At 44.8% G+C, this 24,849-nt stretch overlaps 1 protein-coding gene across 3 annotated transcripts in view; it reads left to right on the top strand.

Annotated features, from left to right (window-relative positions):
* The first annotated feature begins 3,012 nt into the window (after nucleotides 1-3,012).
* Nucleotides 3,013-24,849, top strand: part of MED26 (mediator complex subunit 26) — a 44,383-nt gene continuing 22,546 nt past the window's right edge. For all 3 annotated transcript variants that reach the window (XR_003997449.1, XR_003997448.1, XM_030540074.1), the window contains exon 1: nucleotides 3,013-3,125. Coding sequence is in view for 1 of the 3 variants with exons in the window: in XM_030540074.1 (XP_030395934.1) it covers nucleotides 3,051-3,125 (75 nt within the window). In the remaining 2 variants the exon portion in view is untranslated. The remainder of the gene's footprint in view (nucleotides 3,126-24,849) is intronic.

Raw genomic sequence — 24,849 nt, 5'->3', positions numbered from 1 at the left:
ATTTTTATGTTTTTCAGAGCAACATTTTGTAGGTGTAACTAAAGTTCTGGTCAATTCCATGTAGAACAAGTTGTATTCTCTTCTCTAAGTAACACTTTTCAATGCGTTCTAATTTAGGAGATAGAAAACATTCAAGCTATATGAACACTACAAATATGCCAAACTATATTACAAAGACAAGGTAGGTGAGGTAATATTTTTCATTAGACCAGCTTTTGCTGGTAGAAGGTACAAGCTTTCAAGTTACACAGAGCTCGTCTATATTGACTATAAGATATGTATAATAAACCATATTATGGCTAAATGGATAATATGCAATGAAGAATTGATAGTAGTCACTTTAGTGGATGCTATAAGTGTAATAATGAAATGTTTACATGCATTACCATTTCAGTTATACACTTGCACTGAAACTGATTAAAATTTTTTGCTTTGAACTACTTATTCTTACTGTGAACCCAAGAGTTTAGATCCTTGATTAGTGTTGGCAGACCACTTAGTGACCACTTTGATTTTCAGAGTGTGGGATTTATGGCACAGCTTTACTTTTTTGTATGGAATGAAATTTTAGATTGAGTTTCTTATTTGTGCTTTATACAGAGCTGAGCACGTAGTGCAAGTATGACTGTTAGATGTTTGGCTGCATGTATGTGTTCTCTGTGTGCTGTCCCAGCTCTGCGCAGGTAGTTGGCACAGCAGACCTCAGTCAAAGTGTCCAATGACCACAGGATCCGTTAAGGTATGAAGGTGCCCGGACAAGTTTATTGTTGACGAAGCCTGGTAATAGCACCTGGCAGACTCTATAAGGATACTAAGATATATGCCCGTGACCATGGATGCAGCTCAATAAATGGCGGACTTTCCATTCCCCCCCTAGGCTGGCCAAAGACACTCTCTCTGAGATACTTTTTTATACACTGTTACAAACAAGTTACATATTGCTCAATGTATCTGGGTACCACCCATTGCTTTGTACCTGTTGGTTTGATCAAAACATCTCTATCCATCACGCTATCATCCTGACCTAATCTTTAAGATGGGTCAGCATGTTCCTACTGTCTTTGGGGTATTCTAATACCACCCTTCTGGAATGTGTTTGCATGTATATTCTTGTACCTAACATTAGTTAGGAATGTTTCTGCAGTATCAGCCCTGTTGCCAAATTCTGTGAGCAGGGCCTAGTTCACAGCCTGACTTTGCTTTATGTTAGCAAAACTTTGACTAATACTTTAGCTTAGGCCTCACACGAGGCCTGTGAGATAACGCCTTATGTCTCAGGCTCTCTTTCTACTACAATGACAAATCAGTTAATTATATCTTGAGAGAACAGTTATTTCTTCATATTTTATAAACTCGGTCCTTTTCATGAGGCTTAAACTATGCAGCCTCTAGCAGTTGCTTCGTTGATCATTTTAACCACAATGAAAATCAGTGGAAATCCTCATTAAGTAAGAGGTATAAAAATCACCATTTGCCCAGTAGTATATGCCTGTTTCTCAGATGTGAGAGGTCAAATGTGACCACAAAAGGCAGCCAAAAAGCAAATTAATAGGAGCAAGGTGTGATAGTTCTGGAATGTTCATGAAGGAATTATATCTGGCATATAATCACTATCTAGCATGTATAGATTTCCTTTTTCTAGTAGAGGCCACCAGAACATAAACAGACTCTTAGGAGGTTTTAAATAAGTGCAGCTGTTGCTGAGAGAAGAAAATGGATTTTCTCCTCCCTATCCGGAACTTTGGTTCTTTGGCAGCATGACTACAGCTTGACTTGTTGGGAATGGGATGCCTTGCTTTTAGTTTTTATGTATTTAGATTCAATCTAGTGGTAGGGCTTAGTTTTGTCAGATGTTTAAAAATATGTGTTATGGAGATTTGATGTAGACAATGGCTTATATAAAATTGATGCAAATAGAATAGGGACCTTTGGGAATGTATCTGTGGGTACTGAAGCCCTTGAAAGTAACCTGATTCAAATTATTCTGGGTGTATGTGTATGTTTTATCTTACTAACTGTAATGAAGTCCAATCTGTTTGAGAATTTTTGCGCTGCTTCAGATTGCACTGGCACGCAATGTGCTATGGCTAACACCATTGCTCTTTTGAGGCTACTGCCAGCAGGAAGATTACGGAAATGTGTGTGTTTTTAGTAATGGCCATTTTCTTCAAATAGTGTTTATTATATAATCTGCTTTTCAGCTCGAAAGACTCACTCATGTCACTCTCTTTACTGAGGGCATCGTGCATTAAAGAAAATCTTAGGTGTCTGGATTTGCAGAGGCTATTTTTTCCCAGTTACTGCCAGGACAAGTGCACATCTCTTAAACCAGAGCTGGAGATTGGCCTTCTGGGAATACTTCGTTTAATCTTGACCTGTCACGTTACCCTGGCTGGTTTCCGCATGGGTTTACTGTAGCCATCCATCTTTCCCGCACCCCCTAGTATTCCAGGGGCCTGGCCTGTGCCGCGGCTAACCCGGGCCCTGGAGCAGCTGCTGGGGCTAAGGGGCAGGCCCAGCTGCGCCCGTCGCTCTCGCTCCGCTGCAGCCCAGCAGACGCTGGAGCCGCCCCGCCGCGGGCTCCGTATTTCCCGCTTCCCCTGGCCGGTAACTTGCTGGGGAAGGGCGCAGGCGCCATGCACTGCCGCGCATGCGTATTGCGAACACGTCGCCTTGCCGGCTACCGAGCTTGAGCACTCAACGTGCCTGTGCGTATGTCTTGGACGTCACAGACGCGCCGTGCCTGACGGCGTCGGGCGTGTCCCATGGTGCCTTGCGCGGGGCTGGCTCTGCGAGTCCTGCCCACAGTTGAGTTCGGCCCTGAGCGGAGCAGACGGGTCCGGCCTAGTCCTGCTGCCTCGACCCTCCCCTCGCGGTCGCGCCTGGCTCCGAGCGCCGCTCCCCCCGCCGCGCGGGGAGCGAACATGCGGCTGCGGCTCCCTGAGGAGGCTGCCGCCGCCGCCGCCGGCGAGTGAGGAGCCGCCGCCCCGGCCCGGCCCGGCCCCGCCGCCTGCCCGCCCCGGCCGCAGCCGCCCCGCTTCGCCCAGGCAATGACAGCGGCTCCGGCCCCGTCCCCGCAGCAGATCAGGGACCGGCTGCTGCAGGCCATCGACCCGCAGAGTAATGTGAGTACAGGCCACGCCGCGCGCCCGAGGGGGGCTGCCCCTTGCCCGGCCGAGCACCCCATCCCCTCCCCCTCTCTTCTCGGGGCGGGGGGCTGCCCCCGGGGTGCCTCTAGTCCCTGTCGTCCGAGAATGGGTGACCCTTGTAGGTTTGTTGCGATCTCTGTTTTCTTGTCTCCCGGGAGGCGCCTATCCCGTAGGCAGCCCGCGTGCCGGTTCCTCGGGGTCCCCTCTTCCCGGAGCAGCCCTCGACTGGAAGCTCCTGCCGCGGGTGGTGCAAGGGAAGCCTGGGTTTTCTGGCTCCCTTCTTGGGATGCTCCGGAATCCGAGGTGTTTCATTTCCCTGGGCGAGGGCCTGGGATTCCCGCGCCTCCCAGGACCGGGGGTTTCTCGAGGGCTGATCCCTTTGCCCGAGGGGCCGGGCTTGCCCAGGGAGTGCATGGCTGTGGGGTGGGGGGACCGGGGGCAGAGGGTAACCGGCCATGTGGTGTGGTACGGTGCCGGACTGCGCTCCGTACTCGAGACCGAGGCTCTGGCGCGGCCTGCAGGGGGCTCTGGGCTATCTGTAATGGGTTTTCCTAGTCTGGCTCCTTTGGGAAAGCGGCGGGACACGGACCTTTCCGGCCAGGAGCGGCTGGGACACGACGGCCTCCGCGCGGAAGGAGGCGCCGGCAGAGCAACCAGTGTCCGTCCCGAGGCCGCTCTGAGTGCTCGATTGCACTCCCGAGGGGACACCTCAGCAGTTCTCCCTTCTTCACCCCCATAAAAGCCTCTTGGCGAGGGGTATTCTCCAGCGGTTTTGGCACCCCTGCCCTGACGACTCTCTGGAGGGCTCCCACCCTTTCCTTATCCTGTGCTCCACCCTCTTTCTTCCCCTACATCTACACATGCGGGGGGGGGGCGGGAAACTACCAGCAAATCCCTCTCCTCTCTACTGCACCATAGCACATCCTGGAAGGGGCTTCTTCTTGTTTCTGCTATTACCTGACTCACAGGCTCCCATGCTTAGGGACTTCATTTGTTGCAGGTTAGTGTCTCAAATAAGATCCTGATCTGGAATTATAGCACAGTGGGACCCTTGAAACTTTTGGGGCCATCTCTGGGGTTAGGGCAGAAGCAGGCTGTGGGTTCCTGAATTCTTTACAGTTGGGGGTAAAACATTCTTGGTCTTTGCTTTGGCTCTATCCTCTTCTACAGGATAAGCTTATTAGCTAGTTTGAGGATGCAGCATAAGCACAGAAGCTGTCGTACATTTTACCTGTTACTGTAAATAAACTTAAAATTTGTACTTAATTTTCTGTTTCAAAGTAATGGTGTGTAGGGGCTGTAGGGCTTGTTTGGATCAGCAGCAGATCAGAGTCTGTAAGTTGCAAAGTAGAGTTGAGTTGATATAACATCTGAGGCTGGCTATGATGGAGCCTAAGTATGCGTAAAGTGTAATGCTAAACACCAATACATTATGCCAGCCTCAGGTGAGCAGGTCTCTTTTCCACTTGCCATAGGGTAGATGGAATTTGATATTTTAATTCAGCCCAAGCTAAACATACCCATCTCTTAGAGAAGTTCTCTTTTTATTAGGAGCAGATGTATGTATCGCAGTAATAAAGTGGGATAATGAAGTGATGGCACACTGAGGATGCTGCAGAAAGTGATACATGTAATCTAAACACGAAAGAAAAATCACCCAATCCATATCTCAAGTAGTTTATTGTCCTGTACATCTGATCTTGGACTAAAAGATCCTCTAATAAAATAAATACACCTCTACCTTGATATAACGCTGTCCTTGGGAGCCAAAAAATCTTACCACGTTATAGGTGAAACTGCGTTCTATTGAACTTGATTTAATCCACTGGAGTGCACAGCCCCGTCCCCTGGAGTGCTGCTTTGCCATGTTGAATCTGAATTCATGTTATATCAGGGTAGAGGTGTAATGTTACTTATTGAGACACTTTAATTTTAAAGATAGAGCTGGCCAAGAATGCAGTACTTGACCCTCGCTGTCATCCAACGCAGTTATTACGGCATTGTTTTAAATGAGGTCTGGCATACTGTGCTCTCTACAGACTCATGAGATCTGGATCTTTCAGTTTAACAGGCCATAGGGGCAGCACATACTATTTTAAAGCAATTTAACTTCTTTAATCTTCTGTTCCTGTGCATCCTTTGTAACCTGTGGTAACAGCTTTAAAATGTACTGTACACTAACCATCAGCAGTGCTGGAGATTGACAGTTAATGATTCCAAAATATGGAAGTTCATTAGAATTGTAAAACTTCATGTCATTGATTTTACATAGTAAATTAATCTATAGGTATTTGGTAGAGTTTAAATAGAAAACATTTAGACAAAGCATGATGCGAGAGCTGTAGAGTATTGGGGGAGGAAGTGCCCCTAAACAGTAAATTTTTTTTTACCTCCATCTCAGTTATTGATGAAGAACTCTGAAGGGGTGTTTCAGTGAGAGCAGTTTTCAGGGGGCAGGCAGGAGTGATGATGCCAGGCTATAATCTTATTGCCTGGCAGTTGAGAAAATAAATGAAAAAGCCTTATGAAGTGAAATATGGTTCCTGACTGCTTGCTGGACAGCCTGCCAATCCGTATGTCAGAATGTTGGATTTGCTGACCAAGTCAGTATATCAGTCATAAGGTTAAACTGTACAGTTCTGACATCAATTTCTACGTAAAATTCTTCAGGAAGATGGATAGATTTCTTGTCCTGCATTTACTCATCAACTTGTTTCATATTGAAGTTTTGGATGAGTGCAGCGGCTGAAATGTGTGGACTTCCTTGTTTATAAGGAAAGTGAATCAAGAGGCTAGTTCTTACTTTTGCCATCAGGTCAGATACATCAGTCAATCAGTGTATGTAGGACTTTGAAGCATTAAAAGGATCAAAACCTTGATCTTGTAGGAGGGAAGATACCAATCTAAAATACAGCTTCTGTTTTTTAGAAAATCACACTTGATTGTCGGCAATGTGTTAAATTCAAGTCGTCCCTGGATTAGTCGCCTCAACTCTTTCCTGGCCTGAATAATACAATGTTAGTGCAACTTTCAAGGTTTTAACAGGTGCAAAAATAACTATTTAGTGGGGAAACTGTCAGTCAAAATGTTTATGTACCAATGGCTTCTGGCAGTAGTGTTGCTTGTTTCTAGCTCTGCTGAACCTTCTTTGTTCTGGGGCTCTGTCTAATGTTTTGGAATTCAGAATTATTTAACTTGTATTTGAGCAAGTGTCATCTAATTAGTTTCCCATTTAAAATAATTCTTTTGTCTTTTCAAACTGTAAACTTATCACAGTTTATGACAGACCTGTTGAATTAGTGCTTTCTGTAACATATTATAACAATTGCCAGTTAGGAAGTAAATATTCTGTGAATTTTTTTTACCCTCCCTCACCAGACTTGCCAAGACCCATGAAAATTAACACAAAAAGAGCGTGTATTTTCAACGCTACTGTTGCTTGGAGTGCAGTTGTGGTGATGTGTTCAGATATTATGGTGATGGGGGCCATGTAAGTAAGGCTATGTTTTAGTCACAGGTATTTTTAGTAAAAGTCATGGGCAATAAACAAAAGTTCATGGCCTGTGATCTGTTCATGGCTTCTACTATAAACTCCTAACTAAAACTTGGGCTGGGGGGGCTGTGGGTGCTCTGGGGAGGGGCTGGGGGTTGGCCCGGGGGCCTCCCCAGGTGCTGGGGGAGGGGAGGGTTGGTGGGGCTATCAGGCTCCCTACCTGGCTCTGACCAGCATGTTCTTGCAGTTCCGGGGGGGGGCGCTCCATGCGCAGCTCCTGACACAAGCACCGGCTCTGCAGTTCCCATTGGCCGGGAACTGCAGGCAGTGTGTGGAGCCCATGGACCCTCCCCCTAGGAGCTGTAGGGACATGCTGGTGGGAGGGCCCCCCCCCGGTAAACACCATGCTGCACTGTGCCCTGGCCCTGAGACCCCTCCCACACACCCAAACTGCTGCTGGCCACTGCAGAAGTCATGGAATCCATAACAGATATGTAGCCTTACGTATAAGTAACTAGGCCAATATTTTCAGAGAGAATTAGATTAACAGTTAACAGCATTGATGCTGAGCTTGTGACACAGGTTAGTTACCCATGTAATTTAATGTACATTAATAATAAGCTGCTTATTCTGCATATTTTGATAGACTTTTCCTGGCCAATAATATTGGAAAAATAAGCCCAGTGTTTAAAAGTGCCTGTAGGAAGGGGATCTCTTCCATCTTAGGCTTTTCAACCAAGAGCAAAGGTAGTGTACTTAACAGTTTATTGAGTTGATCTCTTAATAGACCTTGGAGGTTCTAGACTCCAAAGCCTGTAAGACAGGCAACAAATGCTTCATGGATACTGTGCAGGTAGGTATTCTAATTAAGCAGAAAACTTCAGTGGCCTGTAGCTGATGTGACTGCTAGCAGCAAATCTATCCAGTGGCTGTTGATGAGCACTAGATGAGGAGGCTCTGAGTTCATACAAGGAATTATTTGCCAGGTGTCTGGCTGGTGGGTCTTGCCCACATGCTCAGGGTCTAACTGATCGCCATATTTGGGGTCGGGAAAGATTTTTCCCCCAGATCAGATTGGCAGAGAGTTTTTAGCATGAGGCATAGGTCACTTGCAGGTTTAAACTAGTGTAAATAGTGGCTTCTCTGTAACTTCTCTTTAAATCATGATTTGAGGACTTCTGTAATAGACCCGTAAGCTCTGTCTTAATTACTGAAGTGGATGGATGAGGTTCTGTGGCATGCTGTAGTACAGGGGTAGGCAACCTATGGCACACGTGCCAAAGTCGACACCCAAGCTGATTTTCAGTGGCACTCACACTACTCGAATCCTGGCCACTGGTCCAGAGGGCTCTGCATTTTAATTTAATTTTAAATGAAGCTTCTTAAACATTTTAAAAACTTTATTTAGTTTACATACAACAATAGTTTAGTTATATATTATAGACTTATAGAAAGAGACCTTCTAAAAACATTAAAATGTATTACTGGCACACGAAACCTTAAATTAGAGTGAATAAATGAAGACTCGGCACACCACAGCTGAAAGGTTGTAGACTCCTGCTGTAGTAGGTCAGACTACATGATCATGATGGTCCCTTTTGGCTCTAAAGTCTGAGTTTTGAAAGTATTTGCCTTCCTCCTCCTCTCCCCCCCCCCCCCGTGTGAAAAAACAACAGCCCTAGATGATGTCTCGGGCAGATCTGAGTCCTGGTGTATGTTATAAACAATTGCTTAGAGTCACATAGGGAAATTGCTTTGGAAACTAAGGAAGCTGCTGTGAGCTGCAGTACTGTCTCCACCATTGGAATCGATACTCATAATTAAAAAAAACACCTTGGTTGCTCTCTTTCAGAGCCCAGGCTTATAGCCTGTTAGATTAATTTGGTATGAGGGTTTCATTAATCACATACTGAATAAGTTGTTCAGCAAGAAAGTCTGAGTAAGACCAGGCTTATACTTAATTCTAACTGGCATAGCTAAAAATCACACCCCTAACTCATGTAGCTATGATGGCAAAAGCCCTAGTTTAAATGCAGTTATGCTAGCAAAAAAGTGAGTTTGCTGATTTTTTTATTTATTTATTTTTTTTTGTTCAGGCAACTGATATAAACTGCATCTCCACTAGGAGGGTTTGCAAACTTTCTAGTGTAGACAAGATCTGAGTTGACTTTGAGGTCCTTCTTTAAAACAAACAAAAAAACTTGTCCTAGGTGGATTGAGTGTGAATGGCAAAATAAGTGATCTCCCACACATGGTCAGTTAATATCATGAACAAGCTAGTGTAGGAAACTTTCAACTCTTAAATCTTTGCTTTAATCACTAGATCACATTGACTCAGGAATAGAATCTGTTAAATTTACATAGACATTTACTCGTGTAAAACTGAAACCTTTTCTGCCAATCCCAGGGGAATACACTGATATTTAAAGTGCTACTAAGTGTGCAGAGTGTTCCATAAATTCCCTTATTTTTCAAAGGATACATATAAAAATTAGTAGGTCGTGTAAACAACTTTGCTATAGACCCTTCAGGAGACATCCAGTGTCTGTAAGTGATGCTGCTCAAGTACTAGTCCTCAACATTGGTTTTCCTCAAATGTCTGTAGATTTTAACAGCCACGCAGAGTGAGATTCAGACTCAGCAGGGTTAGGGCGTGGGGCTTCATCAGTTCAGGTGATAACATGATGTAGGAATTCCTGTCCCTGAGAGAAGAATTGCATAGAAACAGTGGCCAAAGAGGAATGTCTGCCACTTTATTGTAATAGTTGTGTGAAGTGTTATGGAGAGGAGGTCTACCACGTGCTGCATTGTATTTAAAGTAACAGTATTTTCCTTTTATACTCAGTACATTGAGAAGCCAGATAACATCCTGCCAAACCCCAAACATAAACTGTGTTTTGCTAATATTACTACTTTAAACTTTTCAGGAGTGGTGTTATCCCACTCCAGTAATGATGAGATTTATTAATCCTCTTTTACACAGGTGCCACAGGACTCTTTGCTGCTTTATAGACTAACAGATGTATTGGAGCATGAGCTTTCGTGGGTGCATCCAACGAAGTGGGTATTCACCCACGAAAGCTCATGCTCCAAGACGTCTTTTAGTCTATAAGGTGCCACAGGATTCTTTGCTGCTTTTACAGATCCAGACTAACACGGCTACCCCTCTGATACAGTTTTACACACTATCAAATAAAATCTACAGGTATGTCTACATTGGCAGAGTTACATTGCCGCTCAGAGAGCGCTGAAGGGAAACCACTGTTGTTTTGTTCACACTGTCAGCTGTCTACGCAATAGCATGTTCACACTTGTGGCATTTGCAGTGGTATTCAGAGCAGCGCACTCTGGGCAGCTATCCCACAGAGCATCTCTTCCTCTTCTGCTGCTAAGAATTGTGGGAAGGCAGAGGGAGTCACAGGGCATCCTGGGTCCTGTTCCAGTACTCTGTGATGCATTGCTTCACATCCCAGCAATCCCTGTGGTTGCTTCTGCATTTGGCGCCATCTTTCAGTGGTTTGTGTACTGTGTGCTTTTGCCCCTTTGGTCTGCAGAAATGGATCCTGCACTGTTGACCAATATGCTGCTCGCTCTCACTAACATGTCAAGAGTGGCAATGGAGTTGTTCCGTAAACTACAAAGGCAAAAGGAGTTCGACATTGATCTCGCCATGCATAGTAGCTACGACATGAGATTGCCTGTGGCATTCATGGAGGTGCTGACCACAGTGGAATACCGCTTTTGGGCTCGGGGAAACAAGCACTGAGTGGTGGGATCACATCATCATGCACATCTGGGATGATGAGCAGTGGCTGCAGAACTTTTGGATGAGGAAAGCCACGCTCATGGGACTGTGTGATGAGGTTGCCGCAGCACAAAGGCACAAGAATGAGAGCTGCCGTATCTTTGGAGAAGCACGTGGCAATTGTACTGTGGAAGCCAGCTGTTCCAGACTGCTACCGATCGGTCGATAACCGGTTCAGAGTGGGAAAGTTGACTGCTGGACTTGTGTTGACGGAAGTGTGCAGGGCCATTAATCGCATCCTGCTCTGAAAGACTGAGACTCTGGCAACGTGTGAGACATTGTGGATGGCTTTGCACAAATGGGCTTCCCTAACTGCAGAGGGGTGATAGTTGGCGCATACATTCCAATTCTGGCACCAGATGACCTAGACACCGAATACATTAATTCAGGGGTTCTCAAACTGGGGGTTGGGACCCCTTAGGGGGTCGTGAGGTTATTACATGGGGGGTCACGATCTGTCAGCCTCCACCCCAAACCCTTCTTTGCCTCCAGCATTTATAATGGTGTTAAATATATAAAAAAGTGTTTTTAATTTATAAGGGGGTGGGGTCACCCTCAGAGGCTTCCTACGTGAAAGGAGTCACCAGTAAAATGAGAGCTGCTGCATTAATTGGAAGGGTTATTTTTCTATGGTTCTCCAGGTGCTTGTGAATCACGGTGTTTCACAGACATTAACACAGGCTGGTCCAGAAAGGTGCGTGGTGCATGCATCATTTCGAACACTGGCCTGTTCAGGAAGCTGCAAGTGGACTTTCTTTCCGGACCAGAAGGTCACCATAGGGGAAGTCAAAATGCCTATTGTGATCCTAGGAGACCCTGCCTGCCCTTTAATGCTGTGGCTTATGAAGCCATACATGGGGCACCTTGACAACAGCAAGGAGTGGCTCAACAACAGGCTGAGCAAGTGCAGAATGACTGTTGTGTGCTTTTGGCCTTTTAAAGGCCAACAGGCGTTACCTGTATGAGAGACTGTCAGTGACAGTCTGGCCAATGACAATATTCCTATGCTTATAGCTGCGTGCTTTATGCTCCATAATATTTGTGAAGGGAAGGGTGAAAGCTTCATTCAGGGCTGAACTGCTGAGGCTCAGTGCCTGGAGGCTGAGTGTGAACAGCCAGAGACCAGGGCTATTAGAAGGGCACAGCGCGGGGCCGTAAGGATCTGGGATGCCCTGAGGCAGCAATTTGAAGCTGTTTGTTGCTGTGCTCGGGAGCGCAGTGCTTGTAATGCTAGGAGGTGATTGTGATTGGTGCAGATGATGCACTATGAAGGTTTAAGAAAATTGCCTGTTGCTTTGCACGGCTCTGTTTGCTTTCAATTAATGGAATAAAGATTGTTTTCAAACCAAAACAATTCTTTTATTAAAAAACAACCACCGGAGGGGAGAGACCAAAAAACACACCAGCACTGTGGGGGATGGGGAAGGGAGGAGGAGTTGGGGTCCTGGGATATGGGTAAAAATTTGTGTATGTCCAGGTATTGTATGCAACTTTGTCCTTTGGAGTACAGTGCAGCAGGTACTGTACCTCAGCAGGGCTAAACTGCAGAGGGACGGGTGTTGAGTGCACTGGGTACTGAGAGTCCTCAGGGCGGGACTGTGATGGAGCAGGAGTGGAATGAAGTGGGTACAGACTGGAGCCAGGAGGTTGATAAGAGTGTGTTGGTGGAGTTTGGGGGGTGCATGGGAAAGAGTTTTGCGACAGCGGCTGCAGAAGAGGACGGGCGCGAAGCTGCTTGGTTTGCAGTGCCTGGAGCGTGTCCGCTTGGTGCTTCATAACATTTAAGAGCCGCTCCGTGGATTCGTTCTGGTGCACCGCGTTCTCCTTTCAGTCCCTCTTCTCGCTATCCCACCACTCCTTCAATTCTTGTTTTTCGGCAGTGGTGTGCATTATGAGATCACACAGAAAGTCGTCTTTAATTCTTTGTGGTTGCTTTCTAATTCTGTGCAGCCGTTCGGACAGCGATAACAAAGAGGGAGGCTGGGCTCCCATTGTCATATCTGTGAAGCTAAAATGCAACATTTTACAGAAGCAATGTTGTTTGCAACACAGAGACCACAGATTCAGTGATTTAAAACACAGCCCCTATTCACAAACCTGTCGCTAACTGGCTGACCCCAGGCAAGCACACATGAGCCACAAGACCCCCCAGAATGGTGAGTAACCGCAGGGGAAATCCGTGTTCCAGGACTGTACAGTACACTGGGCACGTGGCTTGGGGAGAGCCAGCACGGTGGCAGGGGGGCCTTATAATCATTACTGTGCCCACATTTTCCCCAGGCTGTGTTCATTATAGAAGATACTTTGCTTCAAGGGAGGGTCTTCTCCAAGTCAGCGGCTTCTGCCCTGGCCCTTATGCGGATCGCCTGTGTGCAGCAATGATGCGCCGCCCCCCCTTCCCCCTCCCAGTGGACGGCAGAGTGGCATGGGAAAGTAGTTACCCTGAATGGGGGAAGAAACAAAGCAACTCTGCCAAAGAACCTGTGACAGCAGATTGCCCACATCTCCATGAGTTTTGTGGAGATCTGAGGCAGATTCCTGTGAAGTGAGGAAGTCAATCAACACCCTATTCCTCCACTCAGACTAGGCATGTGGTGGCACCTGCATCATACAGACACAAGCCTGCTTTCTGCAACCCTCCTGCCCCCAACAACTCACTTCAGTGATTCCTGAAATCAAAGCCGCTTACCAGGGGCCTCCTCTCCTGTTTGCACTTTGCCAAGCTTCGACAGCTGTGACTGGCTAGCCTCCGGGGTAGAGAAGAGCTCCTGGCTGCATGCATCTCTGCCTCTGGGTCCCCCTCCACATCCTCATCCAAGATTTCCTCCTTCTGCCTCAGTCCACTCTCGACTGGCATGCGAGCCACTGATGTATCCACATTGGCCTTCGCAGTGGACGTGGGGTTGCCATCAAGTATCGCGTCCAGCTCTTTGTAGAACTGGCAGCTCGTGGGCGCAGCACCGGAGCAGTGGTTTGCCTCCTGTGCCTTGTGGTAGGCATTCCGGAGCTCCTTCACTTTGACCCTGCGCTGCCGTGTGTCCCGGTCATGGCCCCTTTCTGTAATGCATCATGAAACCTGTATATAGGTATCATAATTTCTATGGCTGAATCGCAGCTGGGACTGGACAGCCTCCTCAACCCAAATGCTGATGAGGTCCAGCAGCTTGGCATGGCTCCAAGCGGGGGATCGCCTGGTGTGTGGAGCAGGCATGGTCACCTGGAAAGATGCGCTGCGACCACTGAATGCATCACTGAGCAAACAGGAAGGGGAATTCCAAAATTCCCAGGGAATTTAAGGGGTGGGGCTCACAGTGGGTCACCTGAGGGCAGGGCAGTAGAGTTCAAGCCCATGACCAGAGAGGTGAGAACAGGCATTGTGGGACACCTCCCGGAGGCCAGTTGAAGCGCTGTAATCGACCAGGATGTCTACACTGGCACCGCGGCACTGTAGCTCTGGCGCAGAAATATGTACACCTCTCATCGGGGTGGTTCTTTCACAGCGCTGATACTTTGCCGTTTCTGTGCACTAAGTGATTTGGCAGTGTGTACACCTCGGGAGTTACACTGCATAAAGCTGCTTTACTGAGCAGGAACCTGCCAGTGAAGATGAGGCCTAACTTTTAAACTGCTGTTTCCCCTTAGCTGGCCTTTTATGAGACCCCAGAAAAATTATGGATTCCCAGTACTAAAATGAGTAAATACATAACATTCCCTGAGTTTAAACATTAGAAATGAATTAGTAAAACAGGGAGTTTGACTTGGAGGATTAAGTGTTATTGCAGTTACTATCTCTGTCATTCATTCAAATCTGATCTGGATTGATGGTGAGTAAACACCTGTAAAATACTTACTATGTGCAGTGACTTGGTTGTAAGTCAAGGTGCCATGAAGACTGTATGATAATTGGCATCTCTGGTTAGATTCCCAGAACGGACCTGAATTATTAGTAAAAGAGTAAGGCTACCTGTCTTGGCCTGGGGAGTTCCGTCTCATTGGTTTTTGCGTTGTGCAGCTAAACTTCCATAGCTCTGGGTTATAGTATCTCACCAATATGAAATGCACTTAGGGTGACCAGATAGCAAATGTGAAAAATTGGGACGAGGGTGGTAATAGGTGCCTATATAGGGGAAAAAAACCCAAATATCAGGACTGTCCCTATAAAATTGGACAGCTTGTCACCCTAAATTCACTCTTGTTTTACTTTAAAAAAAGTGTAGTAAAAGCATAATGGGAGAATGTTTTCCCCCTTAATTTTCTAAGCAATAGAAGGGAAAGAGGACAGTGCCCCTCGCTTCCCTTCTTGGTGACTTTAGGGGCAGGAAAGTGTCTCAGGTGCAAATGAAGGTAAAACAGACTTGGCCTTTTCTTTGGCTTTATCCTTTTCTTCAAGGAACTAAGAAGTTTATTTAGTTCAGGGATGCCGCCTGAGTATATAGAAGCTAGTGTGTATTTTATTTGTTGTTGTTAAGAATTAAACTCACAATTTGTACTTTAGTTTTCTATTTCAAATAACTTGAAATTCTAAATCAGTGGTTCTTAACATGGGGTGCATACACCCCTTGGGGCTTTGAGATGCCCTTTCTGGGGGTGCAAGACATGCCAGATTTTTTTAGAAGGTAAATCATCGAAAACACAAATTAAGCACAGGCAGTAAGTACAACTGCTTTATTTCATCAAATCTATGTATTTATTAACATACATTTTTTAACGATTACTGTAATATACAAACTATATCTACGTTTAAGGGGTGTGAGAACATTTTGATTTTTGATAAGGGGTGCGAGAACATATTTTGAGAACCAAAGGGGGGTGCGGGCTGCAGTAAAGGTTAAGAACCACTGTTTTAAAATATACTTTGAATGCAAAAGCAGCTGACAAGATTTTACCTGCCACCTGCCTTGTCTCTGCATGCTTATGGAGGGGCTGCAGAGTAGCAGGAATAATAAGGTAGTCTTTTTAGAGTTTGAATTAGCACATCAAAATCTGGGTTGCAGAGGAGGATTTGGTGCACTGATATATATGTTCCACTGTAGCTGATCTCATCTGAAACCATTTAATTTTCAAAGCCACTTTAATAAATGGGGAGGATTGCATTTGCTGCTTTAATATCTTTAATAGCTGGACTGAGCTAATTGGAGCTGCTATCTGTTAAGTCACCTGGGTCAAGTGAAAACGTTAGCATAGTGGGTTGACTGGCTTCTTGCCTGTGAAAGGGTGTAGTGGGTCAGCTGGATTCAGCCCCACAGTGTTCTTGTTTATCGCTGTTCAAAATAGCTTGTTGAGTTTTTGCAGCTCCATTGTCTTGCTTCCACTGTTTCCAAAAGGTGCCAGTAGTTGGCACAGTAATACTTGCATAGGTACCAGGTTGTAACTGGTATGAGCTACTACTATCCAGAAACATTCTCCTTGATAGCTTTGAACATATTATGGCACATGTCAATACAGTACATTTTCTGAGGCCATATTGAATGAAACTCAGATGATAGCATTGTGCCATTTTTCCAGTCTATCTTATACATGTTCTCTTGTTGCATGGTTCTTTAGTAGGAAAAATAGAACTCCCTGCATTTTCCCACTGAGACCTTACGGTGTTCCATTGGTGCAGAGACCATGTAGCTTGTGGCAGGACATAATCTCACGGCTGGAGTTAGTAGCAATCCGTCAATCAGGTTAAGGTTGGGGCTGGAGCTGCTGAAGGAAGTCTGAGTGCTGGGAAAAAAAAAAAAAAAAAGTATGTTGGAATAGGTCAAAGCAATGGTGTGTTCAGTTGCCCCTTCCTTGTCTGGGGAAAGATGATGTTGAAGAGGTGGTGGTGATATCACTTGCTCTTAGCTACCTCACACTCCTTGGTGTTCAGTGGGGAGGGAAGGGGACTTATTCAAGGTACATCTTCACTACTGAATTAACTCAGATGTTCTATGCTTGTTTTTCTTTAGCGAGCCTAGCTTGAGTGAGAGTGCCCACACTGCTAAATAGCACTCAAGATGCTGTGTCCACACTGGGGCTGCACTCACTTATGTCTGGCATTAAAACTATTAATTCTTTCCCAGTGAATTGTGGGAGAACTTGTCCGTGTGTTCTGGGCCTATGGAAGGAGTTTTGCAAAGGCATTGAGGTTGTAAGTTCGTTGGGGCAGTTTGTAACGTTTGTACATTGCCTAGCACAGGGAGGTCCTCGTCTATTCCTAGACCTTCCAGGCACTATAGCAACACAGATAATGAACTAGTGTCAGTCAAGTGAAGCGAGCTTGTATCCAGGATGCAGAATGCTCATGGTAGCAGCTGACAATTCTACCTTTAGCCTCTGTTTGCTGATGGGCCAGCCAACTTAAGTTAAAAGCACCACCACAGTTGAGTGTGTGTGTGTGTGTGTGAGGGGGGGGGGATTCAAATCAGGGCAAAACTTGAGTCATAACTGAGTTGACTTTGCAGTGAAAGCAAGATGTCCACTGATGCTCTCTGCAGTGCCCCATGGAGATTTGTTTTCCCTTTGTTTTTAAATGATTCCCTAGTCTAAATTGCCTATCTCTCACCCATTGTGAAAGATGGTTAACAACATAATTCAGCAATGAATAAATTATCAGCACTCTCCATAACAAAGACCCATGGTGAGAAATCAGCATCCTGACTGCTCTTGAGGATCTCAAGACAAGGAAAGCATACAGAAGGAAATTGCTATTAAAGTACCCTGAAACATTATACTCAGACTGTATCACCAAAGGGGTCACTAGAACAAAAACAGCTTGATGCAGATTGTATGGAATAAAACCTTAAACTATAAACAGAAAAAATAGTGAAGAGGATTTTTGTGTAAAACTGATTCTTACAGAGGAACCAGTGGAACTGGAAAGTAAAATGCTTAGTATCATTTGTATGAAAGTCATAATATAAGGAACTGAACACGTGTTACCAAGGTCATTTATAGAAAGCCAATATGGAAAAAACAAGTGAAAAAACTGCAGTAAACAGTAAAGATTCACAACCACCTTCAGGCCCTGCGGAGACTCATACAGTGCTCATAGTCTGACATAGAGTGTGCCAGTGCATGCCTTCCTCCACCACCTCCAAAGGCTGTGATATGACCAGCAGCTCTTTCTTCTCCATCCAAGAGGTCTTCCCTGAAACATCTCCATATTGCCTGTCCTTTACCAGGACATCCTCAGGACCTGGATGCTGTTTTCAGCAATGAGGTCTGTAGTGGTCATTGAGAGGAAGATATTGCTGAATCCCTGCTACACAAACTGCACCTTCCTAAAACTTTAGCCAAATCTGCATTTAAATTGTTTTTAAGATTGGCTAAATGTCATGATGATGGAGTCTTCAGTGAGTGAACTGTAGAGAACAAGTTGCATGATTTTTCAAGGCTTATGCAGCTTAGCGAATACTTCAAAGTACGTACTGGCATATTTTGTAGAAAAATAGTGTGTGATCATATGATTAAAGACTATTCTAATGTGAGAGGGCTGAGTTGAGGATGCATGGGCAATCTTAATCATGGCATTTTCTAACTTAAGAATGCTTTACTTTGCAACCTTAACATTCTTTTAATGTATTTTATGTAATATCTATCTATCGATATATACTATCTATTTGTCAATGTTAACATCAATTCAGAAGCATTTTCTTTACGGCATAGTTATTCAGGAATATCAGACTTGGAATTTGAAAATGGGGAGCTTAAGCATATTGTAGTAAGGTGATAAGTTTTTTGTACAATAACTCACTTGCCTGTTACCTTTTCTTGTTGTCGTTCCCTCCAACCAATTTGCTTTTCATCTGCCTTTTTTTTTTGGTCTTTGTCATGATATGATGAGCTATTTGGGGTAGACACTGTCTTCTTACTCTGTCTGCATAGCATCTGGTGCAGTAGGGTCCTGGACCTTGATTAGCATCCATAGGCACTACAATACAAATAATAAAACCCTTATTGAATAATGAAACATAATTGTACTTAAACTGAACCTCGTGTACTTACACCTTTATTGTACTAGAAAATTGCTCATTTGAGGTACAGTCTATTTAATGCCACAGTATTTCATCCGTTTCTGTGGCATGGTTGTGACAGGAGAGTAATGCATGCTTAACTCGAGGAGTTGCTTGACTGGTTTTAGTCTCAGATTATTCAGTTTTAACATGTAGAAAAACAGCTGGTGATAGAATTTTCCACTGAAGAGCCAGTGGAGGCAAAACTTGATGTGTTTGTTTTGTTCTTTGAAGAAGGTAGTGGTTGAAGACCAGTTTGTTCCAGGTGGATCTTCTCACTGAGTTAGTAGTGAAGGTCTAGTCTACAGCAGTGGCCTTTGTGAACTGAAACAAAAGTTAAGTTATGAATTCCTTTGTGAAGTATGATTAACACCACACCTGACAATTAAATGTCGGAACCCAGAAAACAGTTCAGGAGTGTAAGGTTTCAGCTCTGTGTGTTTCTGATCCAGCACACTTTTTTTTTGCGCCACTTTCACCAAACAGGATTAAATAGTGTCACTTTGCATGTACCTTATACATTATGAAATAACTGCAAAACAAAATACTACACTCCTTTAGAATCGCTATTCTTCCAGTAAGTTGGACATATGTCTGATCTAGCAGATTTCTATTCTTCTGTTCATTTATATTCCATTTGCAAGGGATTTGTTCTAGGACTATAGTAGGGGTATATATCTATTTGTATAGCTTCCAGCAAGAAGTTCAGTTCCATTTTGGTGTATTTCATTTGAGGTTTTGTAGTGTTGAAGGTCCTTGTGAGTAAAATCTCTTGCCTGTATATGTTGTGGCTAATGCTTTTGTGGAACTCCTTAAGCATATTATGAAATCCATCTAGAATTGAGACTTGCAGAACATTATGGTTATATTGTAGGGCTAAGTCCTCCTGATCTCACTCTTAACATTGTTTATTTTTGTTTCATTTGCTGTAGGTAACACACATCATGTTAATTTAACTGCCTACAGTGAACAAACTCTACCTGCAGCTCCAACTGCCATAAATAATCTCCTTAGCTGAGCAGTGGCTTGACCAGAGAGACCTTGTACAAGGTGCATAGCAGAGAGGTGCCTCGCATTGTGGGAATACAAGATTTTGTGGGGTAATTCCAGGTCAGGTGGGAACGTGTTTATGTAAAAATATATTGGATGTTAAGGGTTTTGTCACATTTGGCTTTCTTTGTAGTCACTGTGCTAGATTGCCTAGTAATATTCATATCTTGTGCTAATACCCTTGGCTTTGGGAAACTGCAGTTTTCCTCTCTCTTGTGAAGAGGATAGTGGAAAAGAAAACAGGGGTTTCTTGTTCTTTCAAATGAAATTGGGATGGGTAGAAAATTAATTTAAAAAAACACGTTCAGGTTGTATGGCTATCCCTGCATGGAGGATAATTCATGTAAATAGGCTATTCTCAGAATAATGCTAGTGGAAGACATTCAGGCTTTTAAATTCTGACTGAATTGTTTTTTGAATTGGCAACAAACTTTCAGGAGACCTGAGATCTGTTCCAAGCTCTGCCACTGGTCTTAATGAGTGAATTTGGGCAAGTCACTTAACCTTCCTGTACTTCAGTTTCCCCATCTTGAAATGGAGATGATATTGACCTCCTTTGTAAAACACTTTGATCTACTGCTGAAAAGGGCTATATAAGAGCCAGATGGTGGTGTTAGTCTCTTGATATTTTATGACATCCGGGACTTTCCAAAGTGGCAATCATCACTTCGTGTTTGGCATTAGATTACACTGAACAGGTATTCTGATTTTAGATAATTGATTTTTTTTTAACCAAGTACACACCAAGCTCCAACTTTGAAAGGTGTATGTTTTTTATCTTACACAACGCAGATCAGTATATAGAGTTTCTTTATGGCACTCTGTCCTGTTGTAATTGCATTGGACGACAGCTTTGTTGTAGTGAAACTTGCTGGTAAGTAAAGTAAACCAGTCTGGTGGCAGTACGTTGCTGAGGGGAAGGGTTGGGTTTACAACCCTCCAAGGAATGATATTTTTCTTGGCAAAGAGGTTCCGGGGAGAACTCATTTTGTTCTCAAGAACCTGTTAATGGCTATGCTACCGAATGGCCTTGACAATAGCTGGCTATCCATGGAATAATTGTGCTTGCTTGTGGAGGAGGGAGAAATAACCCAGACCAGATGGAACAGTTTAAAATAATGAGGCACTGTTTTGAGAAAACAAAGTACTTAAGTAGGTGGGATGCTGAGGAAGAAACAACCCATACTTCAGCGAGGATGAAAGTAACTTCTCAAAAAGGAAAAAGAGAGAGAGACTTTTTTAGCAAATCTGTAGCTAGAATACAAGCTATAGAGCGCGAGCTCTCTTCTGTCAGGGATGGTCCAGATAATACTTAATTCTGCCTTGAGTGCAGGATCTGGATTAGAAGACCTCTCCAGGCCCCTTCCAGTTCTATGATTCTCCCACTGTAATTTCATCCCCCACTCTGACATAGCTCCTTGTGCTGCAGGGCAGGCAGCAGCAGGCTCAAGCAGAGGGTCGAAGGGCGGAGAGAAGGATTTACCTGCTGCATGGTCAGGAAGTGTTGAGGGAGCAGCCTGGTCCAGTGAATGTTTCCTGAGGTTAGGGGAGTGGAGCAAGTCAAAGTGGCTGGATACAATGGTCTGTTTCCCTCTGCCTCCCAAATTATGGCCATAACTCTGAAGATCTTTCTAACTGTTAGTTGTTTTGGCAGATTTCAGGAAAAATGCTCCGATAAATGTTAAAAGAACATTGATATCTGGGAAGAAATAAGAACATAAGAACGGCCGTACCGGGTCAGACCAAAGGTCCGTCTAGCCCAGTATCCGTCTACCGACAGTGGCCAATGCCAGGTGCCCCAGAGCGAGTGAAGCTAACAGGCAATGATCAAGTGATCTCTCTCCTGCCATCCCTCTCCATCCTCTGATGAACAGAGGCTAGGGACACCATTCTTTACCCTTCCTGGCTAATAGCCATTTATGGACTTAGCCACCATGAATTTATCCAGTTCCCTTTTAAACATTGTTATAGTCCCAGCCTTCACAAACTCCTCAGGTAAGGAGTTCCACAAGTTAACTGTGCGCTGTGTGAAGAAGAACTTCCTTTTATTTGTTTTAAACCTGCTACCTATTAATTTCATTTGGTGACCCTTTGTTCTTGTATTATGGGAATAAGACTTACTAAAGGGCCACACAGCAGAGACTTGGAGAGGAGAGAGGTAGGGGTGGGCAGGAACTGGGGAGAGGAGGAAGCTGGGGTTTGCAGGGCTGCTGTGGGTCTCTCCCCTGGCCTCAGAGCTCCATGCTGCCTGCAGGCAGGGGGAGAGAGGGCTCCTTCCTCTAGCTCTGAGCTGCCTGCCAGCAGGGGGGAGAAAGGACCCCTTCCCCTGGAGCTCCGTGCTGCTTGCTAGCAGGGGAGAGCAGCCCCTTCAGGAGAGGATTCGGGGGGGGGGGGGAGTCCTCTGGCCCCAGCCAGGAGCTGCCTGCCTGCACCCCAAACTCCTCATCCCCAGCCCCACCCCAGAGCCCTCACCCCTCCCCATATCCCAACCCTCTGTCCAGCCTTGAGGCCCCTCCTGCACCCCGAACTCCTCACCCCACCTTTGCTCTGCCCTAGGCCATCTCCCACACTTTGAACCCCCTTGGTCCCATTCCACATGGCTGTCACATTGAAGGTTTTTTGCCAAAGTAGCCCCCACTTCAAAAAGAGTGAAGAGCACTGCCCTATCATCTCAAACGCATGGTCTACACTAAGGGGGGGGGGATCAATCTAAGTTACACAACTTCAGCTACATGAATAATGTTCCTGAAGTCGACGTACTTAGACCTACTCACCACAGTGAGTCAACTACTGCCGCTCCCCCGTCGACTCCGCCTGCGCCTCTCGCAGCAGTGGAGTACAGGAGTCGACGGGAGAGCGCTCGGAGATTGATTTATCACATCTAGACTAGACGTGATAAATCGACCCCCGCTGGATCAATCGCTGTCCACTGATCCGGCGGGTGGTGTAGACCTACCCAAGGAGTGATCAGGCAATAACATGCTGTGGCCTGTTACCCTTGCTCCTCAGAAACAACTACCCTCTTCTCTGGAGGGAGAGAAGAGGTATTTGTTTATAAGCGAGACATGAAAGCGATAAGGTGGATGAGGGAGTATCTTCTATTGGACCAACTTCTGTTGGTGAGAGAGCATGCCCAAGCACCGAACGACTCCTCCAATACAGATTTGTAATATATGGATCCAACACAAATCTGACTCTCCTACAGAATCAAAATGTTTGCACGTCAGTATAAATAGTTGGACATTAAAAAAACGCTCTGGAAACCATGCACAAGTGCCCTCAATTGGTATTCTGTGGCACTGCAATGAAGTGAATGTGACTAATTGATAGCCAACCGTAAGCAAAAATAATTTTAAGATGGTATGAAGTTATCTCAGATTTTCAGCATGCCAACTAAGACAGGATACTGAGTAATGGCAATGATGCTCAAACAATATGATTCTGTATCATAAGCCTCAGTGTGCAGCAGGGCACTTTTCAAACTGCCCCATAACTTTAAAAACAGGTATCAGTAAAGTGTCTACATACTAATGACAGTACTTAGGTATTGCATGGTTAAGGGATTTAACAGTAGTCAGATACTGACTCTCACGGCAAAGTCCCTGGTTTGGTTTACTGGTACTACCATCTAACAGCAGTTCAATGAGCTATTGTGCAATAAATTGGTAATCTCTCAATACAGCTGGTGGTCGGCTTGTGTCACCTGGCTGTGTCCCTAATTCCGCTAGCGAGCACCAGACAAAGAAAGAGAATGGAAAGTTCCTCTGTTAAAGTTGCAATAGAGTAAGAGAGGGAGCTCACTGCTGTAGCATTTGGGGGAAAATGTCTCTCTCGAGCATGGACCAGTAGTAAGAACACTAGCTAAGGACTTGGGAGACCCAAGTTCAATTCCCTAATCCACCAGACTTCCTGTGTGACCCTGGGCAAGTCACTTGGCTTCTGTGCCTCGCTGCCTCATCTGTAAAATGGGCATAACAGTTCTGCCTCACTGGGGTGTTTTGAGAGGATAAATACATTAAAGATTGAGACACTCCACAACAATGGTGATGAAGCCATATATAAGTACCTAAAATAGATCAAATTAAGAAAGGAAGCAAAACTGGTGCGCTACAGAACTTCAGAAGAAAAATTCAAAGTCTTGTCCTTGCCTCCAAGGCTCTGCTTCTCCTTGCTTGCCACTTAACAGTACTCAGTTATACCTCAACCGTGAGGAAATGGAGATTGAACAACAAGATCAAGAACAAACCTTAAGTTCACATTATCTTACTCCATACCCACGTTGGTGAATCTGGCCTCTTTCTGTAGCAGGTTCTCTTGACAGATACTGACCGAATGACACAGTCACATTCAATAGGGGACAACCACAAAATTATAGGGTCAAGATACACACCAGAGTTGCAGAAAAAATGAATTCTATGCTCTTAATGGGTATATCAAATAATGGGCATATCAAATGTGGATAAATGTAAAGTAATGCACACTAGAAAAAACTATACATACAATATGATGAGGGCTAATTTAGCTACGAGTCAGGAAAAAGATCTTGGCATCATCGTGGATAGTTCTCTGAAGATGTCCACACAGTGCTCAGAGGCGGTCAAAAAAGCGAACAGGATGTTAGGAATCATTAAAAAGGGGGTAGAGAATAAGACTGAGAATATAATGGTACGCCCACATCTTTAATACTGTGTACAGATGTGGTCTCCTCACCTCAAAAAAGATATTCTAGCACTAGAAAAGGTTCAGAAAAGGGCAACTAAAATGATTAGGGGTTTAGAGAGGGTCCCAAATGAGGAAAGATTAGAGGGTAGGGCTCTTCAGCTTGGAAAAGAGGAGACTAAGGGGGGATATGATAGAGGTGTATAAAATCATGAGTGATGTTGAGAGAGTAGATAAAGAAAAGTTATTTACTTATTCCCATAATACAAGAACTAGGGGTCACCAAATGAAATTAATGGGCAGCAGGTTTAAAACAAATAAAAGGAAGTTCTTCTTCATGCAGCGCACAGTCAACTTGTGGAACTCCTTGCCTGAGGAGGTTGTGAAGGCTAGGACTATAACAGTGTTTAAAATTCATGGTGGCTAAGTCCATAAATGGCTATTAGCCAGGAAGGGTAAAGAATGGTGTCCCTAGCCTCTGTTCATCAGAGGATAGAGATGGATGGCAAGAGAGAGATCACTTGATCATTACCTGTTAGCTTCACTCCCTCTGGGGCACCTGGCATTGGCCACTGTCAGTAGACAGATATCTTTGGTCTGACCCGGTACGGCTGTTCTTATGTTCTTATGAGGGAGAAAAATTATTGTTCTTAACTTCTGAGGCTAGGACAAGAAGCAATGGGCTTAAATTGCAGCAAGGGAGGTGAAGGT

Source organism: Gopherus evgoodei, chromosome 22, assembly GCF_007399415.2.
Source record: "Gopherus evgoodei ecotype Sinaloan lineage chromosome 22, rGopEvg1_v1.p, whole genome shotgun sequence".
Lineage (NCBI taxonomy): Eukaryota > Metazoa > Chordata > Testudines > Testudinidae > Gopherus > Gopherus evgoodei.
Note: the sequence above shows the minus strand (reverse complement) of the source record. Positions and strands in the feature narration are given on the sequence as shown.